Source organism: Aphelocoma coerulescens, chromosome 24, assembly GCF_041296385.1.
Source record: "Aphelocoma coerulescens isolate FSJ_1873_10779 chromosome 24, UR_Acoe_1.0, whole genome shotgun sequence".
NCBI lineage: Eukaryota > Metazoa > Chordata > Aves > Passeriformes > Corvidae > Aphelocoma > Aphelocoma coerulescens.
Window position 1 is genome coordinate 2,581,423 of NC_091037.1, and position 12,797 is coordinate 2,594,219.

General features: G+C 48.4%; 1 protein-coding gene across 2 annotated transcripts in view; it reads left to right on the forward strand.

The window, feature by feature from the left end:
* The first annotated feature begins 1,713 nt into the window (after positions 1–1,713).
* Positions 1,714–12,797, forward strand: part of ARHGEF12 (Rho guanine nucleotide exchange factor 12) — a 67,353-nt gene continuing 56,269 nt past the window's right edge. For both annotated transcript variants that reach the window (XM_068994602.1, XM_068994603.1), the window contains exon 1: positions 1,714–2,554. In XM_068994602.1, the coding sequence (XP_068850703.1) occupies positions 2,523–2,554 (32 nt within the window). In that variant the 5' untranslated portion in view covers positions 1,714–2,522. The remainder of the gene's footprint in view (positions 2,555–12,797) is intronic.

Consider the following 12,797-nt stretch of genomic DNA (forward strand, 5'->3'; position numbering starts at 1 on the left):
TTGCTCTGAACTTCACCAAAACAACAAATTCTTCAGGCTCTCAGACAGTCTGCTGGCTTCCTGATCCACGCTCGCTTCGCTCCAAGCAGGAAAAAGCTCCGTGTTCCAGAGCGGCAGCGGCCTGGATGTAGCTTCAGGCAAGGTATGGTCCTGTGTGCCGAGCGAGGGATCTGCTCCCGAGTTTCCAGAGCCTGTTTTCCAGCCTCTATCCAAGTCCAGTGTCCCAGCTTTGAATTACATCCCGGCAGGATTAATTAAAGGGAAGAAGCATGGTGTCCTAGATGATTTGGATTAGCTAATAAGGTTATTTTAGTCTGCTGGCATTCGGTAGGGAAGAGTGATGTTCCACAAGTTCCTTTGTGCAGAGGGGGCAGGAATTACTGGCAGTGGAGACATCCTGCTCTTCATTCCACATCTGTGCTGCTCACAAGCTTTAATTTCTGGAGCAGTAGCATGGAAGTTTCCTGAAGTTCTAAGACAGATATGTCATTTCCAGGTGTTGGGAACAAGTTGCTTGTAGTGCCAGGACAAGGGGGAATGGCTTCGCACTGACAGAGAGTAGGTTTAGGTGGGATATTAGGAAAGGATTATTTTTTGTGAAGGTGCTGAGACCCTGGCACAGGTTGCCCAGAGCAGCTGTGGCTGCCCTTGGATCCCTGGAAGTGTCCAAGGCCAGGTTGGAGCAACCTGGGATAGAGGAGGGGTTGGGGGGGGGTTGGAACAAAATCATCTTTAAGGTCCTTTCCAACACAAACCATTCTGGGATTCTGTGTAGATTCGAGACAGGCATTTCTCTCTTAGACTGTGTGGTACGTGGCATAAAGGGCAGGGAGTTACAGCAAGGATGTGTCTGTGTTGAGGCTGCGGCTGAGGAGAGGGAAATCCACACCTGCTGAAATTTAAATGCCCAAATACCCTGTGTTGCTCATCTTTTTGTACCGGAGGTTTTGAAGGGGAGCAGGAGCAGACCCTTGGTCTCAGTGTTTCCGGAACGTATGTGCAGGGAGGGATCAGTTCTCGGATTTGTGTTGACCTTAACCTGTGAGAAAAATTCCTGATGAAACGTGTGTGGGAAATGCAGGGAACGCGAGACTGGACAAGAGAGCCAGGAAAGGCCTGGGAGCAAACAGCGCAGCCGGGGACTGCCTGAGGCTCCGGCGCTGCACAGCTCCTGGCACCTCTAATCTTTTAATTCGCCGCTTATTTATTTTGTTACTGCTGTAAGTTTCGTCGGTGTCACATTTTCCATGGAGATGCTGGCGCTCCCTGCCCTCATCGCTGGCGACACGGCAAAGCCGGGCGATGGATGGCTGGGGATGGGGAATGGAGACGGGAAAAAGGGAAACCTCTTCGGGTTAGGGATCCAGGGTGAGGGAAAGCTCTCCGGCAGGGACACACGGTGAGGGAGGAGCGGCTGCGACCGAGCGGAGACGGCAAGAGAAGGAAACACCCCGCGGGTCTGGAAAAGGCTTCCCGAAGGGGAAAGGCCTCGGCAGGGACCGGGGGAAGGGCTGCGAGGGAGGAGGAGGAGGTGGGGGAAGAGAAGGAGGAGGGGGAGAAGGAGGAGGAAAAGGAGAAGGAGGAGAAGGAAAAAGAGAGGGAGGAGGAAGAGGAGGAAGAGGAGGGCAGCCGGCGGAGGGATCCGGCGGCGGGGCGGGGCGGCCGGAGGTACGAGCCCCCCGGAGGCGCCGGGGAGGGGCGAACCCGGCCCGGCCCGGCTCGTGTCGGCGCAGCCTCCTCCGGACGCGCCGCTCGCGCCTCTCAGCAGCGCAGCGGGGCCGCTACCGGGCCGGGAGGGCAGCGCAGCGGGGTCCGCGGCGGCGGCGGCGGGACTCGGCCCCGCGGCGGAGCGGAGAGCGGAGCGCAGCCAGCCCGCAGCGCCCCGCTGGGTCCCGGGCCGGAGCGAGAGGCGGAGCGGCGGGGGATGGAGCCCCGGGCCTAGAGGCGGCCGCCCTGCCCGACCCCCCTGCGGGCGCAGCACGGGCGGGGGTCGGGGCGGGCGGGCAGCGGGGATGGGCCCGGCCGCGGGCGGGGAGCGCCGCCCGCCCCCCGAGCGCCGCAGCCCCTGAGCCCCGGCGGGGACGGGCACGGGCCCCCCGCGCTCTGCCCGTGCCGGGGAGGATCGGCCGCTTCTTGGGAAGGTTTTCATTTTTTTTCTCCCCGAGTCCACCGAGCTTGGTTTGTCGCTTCTTTTTTTTTTGTTGTTGTTGTTGTTGTTGTTGGAGTTTTTTCTTGTTGGAGTTTTTTCCTTTATCCCCCACGCCCCACTTCCGTGGTTTGGATATTCTGGGTGACTGCAAGAAGAGTTTTGGAGTTGTTTTGGATTGGGTTTGGTTTTTTTGTTTTTTTTTTTTTTGTTCCCTTCTCCTGCCCTTGAACTGAGTTTGTCCTCTGTGCATGCCTCTTCTGGAGCAAGGCTGGATCCTGAACCTCGGTGCATGTGAGGGGCAAAGCCTCGTTCATATTCCTGCAATAATAGTAAAATGTAAATTGGATAATACGACTTCTTGCCAAAGGCTCCAATGAGTGGCACACAGTCCACAATCACGGACAGGTCAGTATAAAATGAGATTTCTTAAATTTTTTTCTTTTTTTGAAGTGGGAGATATTCGCAGAGCTCATGTACTTGGTGTTCTGACTTCAGTGACAGACGGGATCAGAAGAGCAGGATTAAATCAGAGTTTCTGGGAACCAAGGGTGTCTTGACTGTCAAAGCGACTGGGTTAACTTTGAAACCGGAGTATTTCAAGTCCAACAGCTTTCAAGCCTGCCAGACTGACTTTGTAGGAACCAGGGGTGGTAATTCAGCTCCCAGAATGGGCTGGTGCTGCGAGGAACACCGAAAGCAAATGTTCCTGCAAGAAGTTTGAGCAGGAGAAGCCACCAGAATTTAGGATATAGCTCAAGCCTCAACTCAGAGACCGTGTTGAGGATGCACTTGGGTCTCCTTGGGTCAAGTACTGCAGAGAGGTCACTCCAGGTGAGGGCAGGAGGGATAGTTGACAAGCAGGAATGTCTGCTGGTGTCTGTCTTCAGATACCTGCTCAGGCCTCTGGGCTGCTCTGCAGGTGCCTTTCATTATGTTTGGAGTTCTCTTGTTTGTGCTGGGATGTTTCAGAGGAAGGGGAAAAAATATGACCAAAAAAAAGTCAAGTAGGAAGCCTCTTCACTTGCTTTTGAAATGAGTGGAATGAGAGTCCTCAGATTTTTTTTTTTATGAGAAGAAAAGATACCTTTTTTTGACACTGTACGCTAAAAAACATTTATTTTATCGCATCTTTATCACGTCTCTCTGGTGGTTAAGGTTTGAATGTGTGTGGCAAAGGCCTCGCTTTGGCCTTTCATGACCAAGCAGTTCTGGCACAGCAGCGAAGCTGGGGCTGGGATAGAGCAATGATGCTTTTGGGTGCCTGAGCTCACCAATTTTGGGCTCCAGGTGTGGGCAGGAAAGAGCCTGAGTGTGGTTCTCACTTAAACCCAGGCTTTTCGTGACTCCACAGGTCCTCACAGACAGCACAGTCCAAAGGGCTCTGGGACAGCTCAGACTTGTGTACAGTCTGTGTTTACAACTGTTCACAGAGTATTAAATCTTGGCAATTAATTGTGTAGTTTGTACTAGCGGAATTGTTTCTTTTGCAGTGCATGAATGATTCTTGAGTTGCAGGATGTTTTTCTCTGTACCAGGCGAGGCAATGACAGTAAAAAGGCATTTCAGTGGATTTGTGAGGATTTTGTTACGTACTTAGGGCCATATGTCTTGTGGCAGTTGCATGATATCAAAAAGAACGACAGGATTTTCATACCAAGAGGCAGCTGAGTGATGCATGGAAAGGAAAAGCACGAGAACAGGGAATTTAATTTACTTGTTAGTAAAACAAAATACTTTCCATTATTGAATTGGAGCAGCCAAATTGAAAATGCAGCGAAGACAAAAAAAATGTCTCATTTCCTTTTGCTCTCAGTCATGTCAGGAGGATGTTTGTTTGGTGTTCCATTAAGGTTTTGGATCAAAAGGCTTTTAATGTCAGGTGAGGAGCTGTCTCCACAACCCTGGCAGTTGGATTTCTGTGATGGCTGGGGGAATGTGGGGAAACTGGATCTCTTCTTGTCACTGTTTTTCACCTCTGGCCTGAAGCAGTCCCAGCTCTGGGGGACAAAGTCATGGTCATGGTTCAGCCTGAAGAAGAGAAGCTTTGGAGTGACCTAATTGTGGCTTGCCAGGACCTGAAGAAGCCTAAAAGGAAGATGGAGAGAGACTGTTTTAAAAGGCCTGGAGTGACAGGATAAGGGGCAATGGCTTCAAACTCAGAGATTAGGGTTAGATTGGATATTAGGGAAAAATTATTCCCTGTGAGGGTGGGGAGGCCCTGGCACAGGTTGCCCACAGGAGCTGTGGCTGCCCCTGGATCCCTGGAAGTGTCCAAGGCCAGGTTGGAGCAACCTGGGATAGTGGAAGGTGTCCCTGCCCATGGCAGGGGGATGGGAATGAGATGATCTTTAAGGACCCTCCCAACCCAAACCATTCTGGGATTCTCTGATGATTCTGTGATTGTTCCCTGGCTGAACCTTCCAGCAGAACCCCAGACATGGTGGTGGTGTTTGTTCCCATCGTGTGGACCTCTGCCATTCCTTTTATCTCCAGCATTGTGCAGCATTTGGAGGGATGGTTTTTGATCACCCTTGTCCCTGCAGTACATTCCCCTTTTCCCTTTAGGCCCAGGCAGCCTCTGTGTTGCCTCTTTCAGTGTGGCTCTTGAGCTTGGAATGTAAAGCAGGTGCAATATAAATAATGTTGATGCTTCCACTGTCATTAGATCTACGTGGTATAAATCATCTGACATGTTCAATTCTCTTTTTTGCTTGTCAGTCACCTTCCTTGGTGGGATCGAGATGGGAATTGCCTTAAACCAGGAAAACCCAGCTCGCATCTGTGCCAGATGGTATTAGGAATATAATAGGGTAGCTTGGGTCTGGATTTTTCTTCATATTAGCTTTACATACTTGCATTTTGCATATGTAGAGCTGCCTAAATGCATGTTGCAGGCAGCAGATATTTCCTTTGGTATCCCTTCAGTTTAAGGTGGTAATGATTTGACGGCTGTCACATTTCCCATGTCCAGGGTTGCACTTGTCTCATCCTTGACATGTTTTATATCTCATGTTTTTGTTGATGATGTCATGATTACCATTAAATATATAAATTAGGAGTGTATGAATGGCCATTTCTAGTGCTGTTCTGTAGCCAGGATGATAAACGATGTTTTTATTAAGTCCCCTCCTTTTTATTTTTTTTCCCCTTTTATTTTTGTTCTCTTTCCCAGGAAAGTTGAATGGATTTTAGTGTCTGGCACTGCTGAAACACAGTCAGGCCAGTTCATATCTGATGTGTCTGGGCTCACTCTCTCTGTGGACTAAACCTTAACCCAGTTAATTTTGGTAATGGTTATGCTCAGATTTTGTTATCAGAACTCCCAAAGCAGCATCATTTTCTGGTGTCTTTTTCTTCAAGTGCCTTCAGTCTGGAGGGAAGTGAGTGCCGGGGGGAGTGGGGGAATACCAGGCATTAAACAAAAAAGGCAGAACAGATGTTAAGGCTCCTGAGAGTGTGATGGCTGTTGAGAGTTCCTGGAGGAGCTCCTGGCACACGCTGCTCCCCATCAGCATTTTGGGGAGCACCTAAAGGGTGCAGGCAGACAAAAAATTATCTCCTAACGTAGCCCTTGAGGCTTAGAAACACAGCAGCAGAACGTTCTCCAGGGTAGCTGTGGTGCCTTGCATGGCTTGAGATGGTTTGAGAGAGTTAAACACTGACTTCAACTTCCCCTTCTTTCCCCTCAGGATGTTCTTTTACTTTGTCAGCTGCTTTTTTTTCATAGTCCCGGTGCCCATGGGACCGTATTCATCTCCAGCCCTATTGCTCCGCTCCTTTCTGTTTGTAAACATTTACACCCTCTTAATTTAATCCTCTCTTAGCTATGCTGTATTTGTTCAGAGGCCTCCGAAGGTGGCATTTATCTTGCTGAGCTTAGTAAGTCTTTGAGGTAGACATCCCTGAGCTGCTCTTCTGGCTTGACTTGATCGCTAGTGGAAGGAAATCTGCACATCGAGGGGACCTTTCTTATCCTAAAGGTATCTCAGATCAGTCAGGTGACTGAGCTTCATCCAGCTCTGGATTTAGGTGAGATTTGCCATATCTTTTAGCTTGAAAAAAATTTATATTTGGCTACTCGCTGGTGCTCGGTTGGATTTTTGCTGCTGGATGCTGGTTTTTGGCAGGGGGATAGTGCACTTTGAGGCCCATCTGTGACCGGCTGAGAGGCAGCGGGTGGCTGGGCAGGGTTTGTTGGAGGAGTTTTTGTGTTCCTGCTGGAGTGTGCCCACATTCCCTGCCTCTGGAGCTCTCCTGGCCGGACACTGGCCAGCTCTGGGCGTCGCTCTGTGCCGTGCGTGGCCGGCCACACATGGCCGGGTGAGATAAGGGCTTTATTCTTCCCAAGGCCACGCTGGGGCCGGGCTGAAATTCGGCCATTTCCAGCCTCTGCTTGGCCACCGAAGGCCGGGCCGAGCTCGGCTGTATCCTGTTATGACACTAAAGAAACATTTGTGTGCCATTAATTTTTTTCGCTCTCGGAGTTAACTGTATTTTTCTTCCTGTCACCGTTCCAAACACACTTCAGGGTTGAGCAATTGCGCGGCTGCAGGACTTGCTTTATGTTTCTTTCTGTTTATTAAAGGCCAATAAAAGAAAGGAGGCTCCTGCTTTCGCAGGACCTCGCTGAGGAACTGGTGGCTCTTCTCTGCAGTTGCTTGCAAATGAGTTTTATTTATAACCGTGCTGTAGTTTCTGTTGCTATGATTGGAAAACAGCAGCACATAATTATCCTTGAGAAGTTTTAATTGGTGATTTGCTCCTGACTTGGTATTAAAATAGACTCTAATTGTTTCTTATCTGCTTTAGATGCACTTTCCCTGTCTTTGGCTCTTTGGAAGTCCCTGTAGTAACTGGGAATTCTTTGACTGTATGGTGGGGAAAAAGGGTTTTATTTCTTCCAGCAGGGTAAGAGCTGCATGGGAAGTCACGCCTTGCTGAGTAGTTAGATGTCATTATCATGCGTTTTTTAAATTAGTAGAGTTTGTAAAATCCAGTCTTTATGGAAAACGGGCTGCAGCATGACATCTAAGGACTGAAAAGAATAATAGTCTTTGAGTGGGGCTTTCCATCGTTGTGCCTTCACTGTGTTTGGAAATGAGCAGTTGACAGAGTCTGTGCATAAATTCATGTTTTATTTTGCTGCTCTTGAGGCTGGCAGAAGAGAGGACTGTCTGGGGTGTTTACTGCTGGCTGGGACACAAATGCTACCACTTCATGTTGCATAGTTTATTAGGGCTTTCACTGGAGACAGGAGCTGAGGTGAGCTTGATTTTCTAGTTTTGAGTAGAGCTGTGGGCGTTGTGATTATTTGGGTGGAGGCAGGAATGATATTTCATCTGTGAGCCCAATTGTATAATTCTCCCTGCGCACAGAACTCCTGTTAATGGCATTTTAACATTTTGAATGGATTGATTAGGAAGGGTACTGGGATGCTGGCTCCCTCAATTTTAGATTTACAAAATTCTGGACCACATCTACAGGAATTTAGCAGCAAAAAAAACCCAACAACTCAGCGCTGCCCTAGCTGGAGATGCTTGAGAAGGAAAGTGCAGCTTGCCCTCGGAGCAGGACTTTGCTGAGGTCACTGGTGGGACTTGTGGGTGTTCATTGGTGTCCTCTGACTTCCATGACCCGTGTGAGAGGAGAGTTCCTTGGTCCTGGAGGGTGACAGCAGTGACCACAGTCCTTCTGCTGGAAATCAAAGAGTCTTCTGTTCACTCTCACAACCGGTCTGGACCATGTTATAAAAGTGATGATTTTGTAGTAGAGGTGATTTAGTGTAGAAGTGGTGATTTATTGTAGGAGTGATTTAGGCATTGGAGATTTTGGCATTTCATGCTAAGGCTGTACAGAGTATTGATGAATTTGCCTGGGGAAGGTGGTGCAGATACCAGTTATTTTCCATATTTCATGATTGCACACAAGGATTATTTGGTTATTTCCTGATGTGGGGTCTCCCAGTGAATTTGTGTCTAAGGAATTTGGGTGGCTTCAGTGATTGCTTCTGTTTTCCCAAGAGGCTTTGGAGTATAACCTCCAGGATTTTTGACATTAACTGTTGTTTTCCCGTTTTCCCCGCAGTGTTTTGAGCAGCACCACTTACCTCTGATGGTTGAAGTTCTCACTCCCACCTGGCCAGCCCTGTGCTGTAGTTTGCAGTTATGCAGAGTGTCTCAGAGAGGAGCAGTGTTTGCTTTGGTCTAGAGACTGAATTCTCCACTCCACCTCGAGGTGGTCCTTTGGGTCACCAGGGAGGTATGTTGGCTGTGCTGCTTGAGAGATAAGCTCAGCCTCTTGCCTCAAGGCTTTATCCTCTTGGTTTCTCCTTGAATACCTCTTCCTTCCCTCTGAAAATTAGCAGTTGGAGACTTACTAATGAATCCCATTTGTATTATCCTCGAGTTTCTAGTGGATGAGTTGCTATAAAAGTGCTTCTTGCAGCATTCCAGATATTCCTCTGCCTAAGCACTCCCCCTGATATTTTATCTGCTTTGAGATAAGTAGATTTTCCTGTGTAAGAGATGTGTCAATAGCACTAAGAGAAAATAGACTTAAATGCATATTTTCAGGTAGGTGATGCTGTGTTCTGTGGCCCTGCTCTGGATAATTATTAGGTTTAAAGAATGAAAGTCTTAGTTCATGTCTCAGCTTGATCAAACTAAGGGTCAGGAGCCTGGATGTTGGTAATATCTCAACATCAGAAGAGAGGGCTTAAAATAAGGACAGAAGAAGCAGCAGCAAGGGAACTAGTAAAATGAAAAGGGATGTAAAACGTGCAGTGTTTGATTAAGTAAAAGGGATAAAATACAAGGCAGGATACATACAAAACAGTAACAGCACACTTAGAAAAAGACAGGAAGAAGCAACGTTTACTCATTTTTCTTTGAAAAGAAAACATGTAAAAATAAATACATTAAAAATGACAGGAAAAAACAGTGTCCTTATGTTTCAAATGGAAGCATAAGTATAAATAGTAAAAGCCAAACAAACAGTGTTCAGCCTGTGACATTCACAAATCGTCTCCTGAACGCGGCAGATGCTTTGTTATCACCCTGCATCCTTTCCTTGAGGATTTTCAGTGTTGTGTCTGTTTGACTTCTGAGGCCCATGGGCAGGAACCCTTTCTTGCAGAGCCTGGTGGTAAATAAGAAACACTGCTGTTTACATTTGTTGGCAAACACTTAAATGTGATCCTGTGGGGCTATTTTAGGCTCTGTTTTGACAACGCTGAAAGGTCTGGGCTGGGATGTTCAGTGGCAAAGGCGCTCCATGGAATTGCTCTGGCACTGGGAAGGCAGAGGAGAAGAGTCCTTCCTGAGGTGGAAAAGATCACAGCACAGGTTTCTGTACTTGGAATAATTCTGGTGTGAGCTGTCTCATTGTCCTTTTAGTCCCTGGGATGCTGTCAGATGTCCTGCTGCAGTCAGGCCGTGTTCCTGGCAGGAGGGGCATGGTCACAAGTGTGTGCTGTTCTGGATGTGGCACTCGGGGCTCAGTTCTTCCAAAAAATAAACCTTTTATGGGCAGGGAGCAGGGTTGTGTAGAAGTTGAACTGTGTGAATTAAGCAGCAGGGCCTCTCTTGGTGGTACAGAGAAGATGAAATGTTGATGCTAAAAAACTAAGGGAGAATCTCCAGGTTCTGGCAGCTCTTGGTTGCTCTCGCTTGGCACAAGAACTGTGGCTGCAAGGGCAAGACTTGAACTGGTTTTACTCCTGAGCTCTTGAAATACGTGTTGGAAATCTTCAGGGATATTGGTGGAAATCTTAACTTTATTCAGGTTCTGTTCCTTATTTTAATCTGTGAGTAGCAGCACAACTTACTCTTGTTTGTGTGAGAAGCTGATCCTGAATTTATTTGCAGGCTGTGCATCCTGGTTTGTGGTATCACATGCAGTTGTTTTACCAAGGGCTTGGGCGACCTCCTAAGTGAAATCAGTAACCTAAAAAGAGTTAAATACTCTTTTCTGAGTATTTAACTGACTCCTGAGTGAGCTGGAGAGGGGCTGGAAAGCTGAGGTGGGACTTGGATTGACCTGAGCAAGCATTTCCCAGTCTGGAGGAAAAGCCCCATGTGTTTAATAAAGCCCCAGACTGATGCGAGACAGGCGCAGGACTGGGAGTCCGCCGCTCCCATAAACATACAGGCTTCAACCTGCAGGCTTACCTGAAGCATCTGATGGCTGCTTGAAAGTCTTTTTTAGCCTGTTATGATAGTGGCTGTTGGTGCAGCTTCTTGGCAGCACTTCACACAAGGTGTCTCCTCTCAGTGCTCCGTGCCACAGAGGCACCGCTGCCTTTCTGCTGTGCCCAGATGCAAAAGAGGGTTCAAAGCTGCCAGAAAAGTGATGGAAAACGTGGAAAAGAAGAGAATTAAAGGAGGAAGCCATAACGAGCGAGCAGAGAAAGGAAATAGGAAAAAGCTGCAGTGTAAGACAGGAGAAATCAATAGGAAGTGAGTGAGAGGGAGAGAAATGGAAGAGCTGGTGGCGGCTGCCAGATAGGAGAGAGGTTTCCTGCCTGCCCCATGCTCTGGAGGCACATGTCAGCCCTCGGCGGCCAGGACCTGCTGCTGGAAGGCACAAAGCCCCGACAAGGCAGGGCTGCAGCTGAGTGTGCTGTGCAGGACTGAAGGAACACGTTCGGTGTCTGGGAGCGCCTGTCTGGCTCTTGAGGAGGCTGCTCCGAGTGACAGCAGGTCCCATGTGACAGTGTTTGAACCGTGATGGTAATGTTCTTCTGTTGAGTGCCTTCAAAGCTGGTGCTTACAAGCAAGAAGATAATGTGGTTTTCTGCTCTGTGTTGACTTTTGAAAAATTATAATTATGTGATGTCCTCACTTAAGCATGACCTCAGCTAAAAGTGAGCTGCTGCTCTGGGGTCTTAAAGGAGGGATTTTGCCTCCATCCTGACTGGGGCGGCAGCATCAGCTCTGGCAAATATCGAGGGGGGACTGCAATAGAAGAGAGCAAATTTATATAGTGTGGATATAAATGCAAGGATGGGGGGAATCCTCGTATGCCGAGGATAAAAGAGATCTCCTGGTGCTGAAGTGCAGCTCTCCAGCTGGCAATTTGTTCCTGCAAGCCTGTTGGGAGGCACCAAATGATAGGTTGTGGTTTGCCCTGCGCAGGCCCTGCGGTCTGGGGAGCGGAAGTGGTTCCTGTGGGCGCAGATCTGATCTGAGCAAACCCAGCACCCTCGGTCGCTCTGGGGATCCTGCACAGAGAGCCCTCTGCAATTGTTGTGGGATTCGCTTTGTTGGGAAGATGTGTCAAAGTCTGTCGGGAGCCCAAAGGAGCACCTGTGCAGTGCTGCTCTACCCCGAGCCATCAGCAGTAAAAGCAAATACCTCAGAATAACTTGGAAATAATGATTTGAAAGAGCAAAGCTTTCTAGGTTGTCATTCCCTAGATATAGCTGGAATATCTGTCTAGATGTCTAGATCTCTGGAGCACAGGTTTGGATGCTTCAGTGCTGGGTGATTAGGTGTAAGACTTTGATAATACTTGGAATTGGTAAATGCTGTTTGCCAAGCACAGCAGCCCCTTGGAGTGCAACTGGAAGCCCCAAGTTTTACACTTGAAGTGGTGTAAAATGCTCAGGCTGCTCAAGTTGTGAGAATGAAGTACTTAGGGAAAAAGAGGGGGGGGGGGGGGGTGGAAAGCAAGCACATGTTTCTTCCAGTGTGGAAAGATGTAGGAATGTTGGTGCTGGCTGTAAATGCTGGAGTGGTGTTTACTTTGGATGTTAACCAGTGCAACTTCAGCTGTATGTATGGCACAGCAAAGCCTGACCTCCCCTCCCTTTCCCTTCTAGCAGGCTCATTATCAGCTTTCACACTCATCAGTGACACTCCAGCAGTGTTTTTTGGTGTCTGCACCTGCTCACCCCATGCCTTGGCCTCCCCTCTGTCACTGGGGCACCTGGCCCTGGTAATCCAGGCACAATCCTAGGTTTAGGCCAGGAAAACCCTTCTTTCCTGGCAGGGTGGATCTGATTGCTTGGCTGGGAGGTCAGCAGGGCTCCAGGTGGAGGGGGCAGTCCCTGGGTGCTGCTCTGGCACTTGGCATTCTGGAGGAGGCTCTTCCCTCTCCCAAGTCAGGCAGAAGCAGATAATTAAACTTAGCTGGAAGAGGGAGAGGAAACAGCTTTGCAGCAGGCTTGAGTTTTGGGCTGCCTGCAAAACTCTAAATCCTTTCCCTGGAATTCAGCCAGATGAAAAGAACCTGTCCCTTCCCACTCCCTTCTTTTTTTTTTTTTTTTTAATTAATATCTGTTTTTTTTAATCAGCCTGGCCCTGCAGCTCCTGGGAGGCAGCTCTGCTGAGCCTCCTCACTGGCTGCAATGACAGGAACATCACAGCAACTCAGAATGTGCTGAAAATTTTGCTCCATCTGTCGCTCTCCATATACAGAGAAAATGGCTCCTTCATATCTCTAAATTGATTCTTGGAATACTGATGGGATTTGATCAGCAAAGGTCTTAAGAAACTTGAAGTTTACACTTGAAATACACTTGTTTTATTGGGGAATCTGGCTGTGTTCTGGCCCTGGTAATCCAGGCACAATCCCTGGGAATATATATATAATTTTGGGGAGTGTATTCCCCCAAAATCAGTGTTCCTATAAAGTATATGTAGGGATT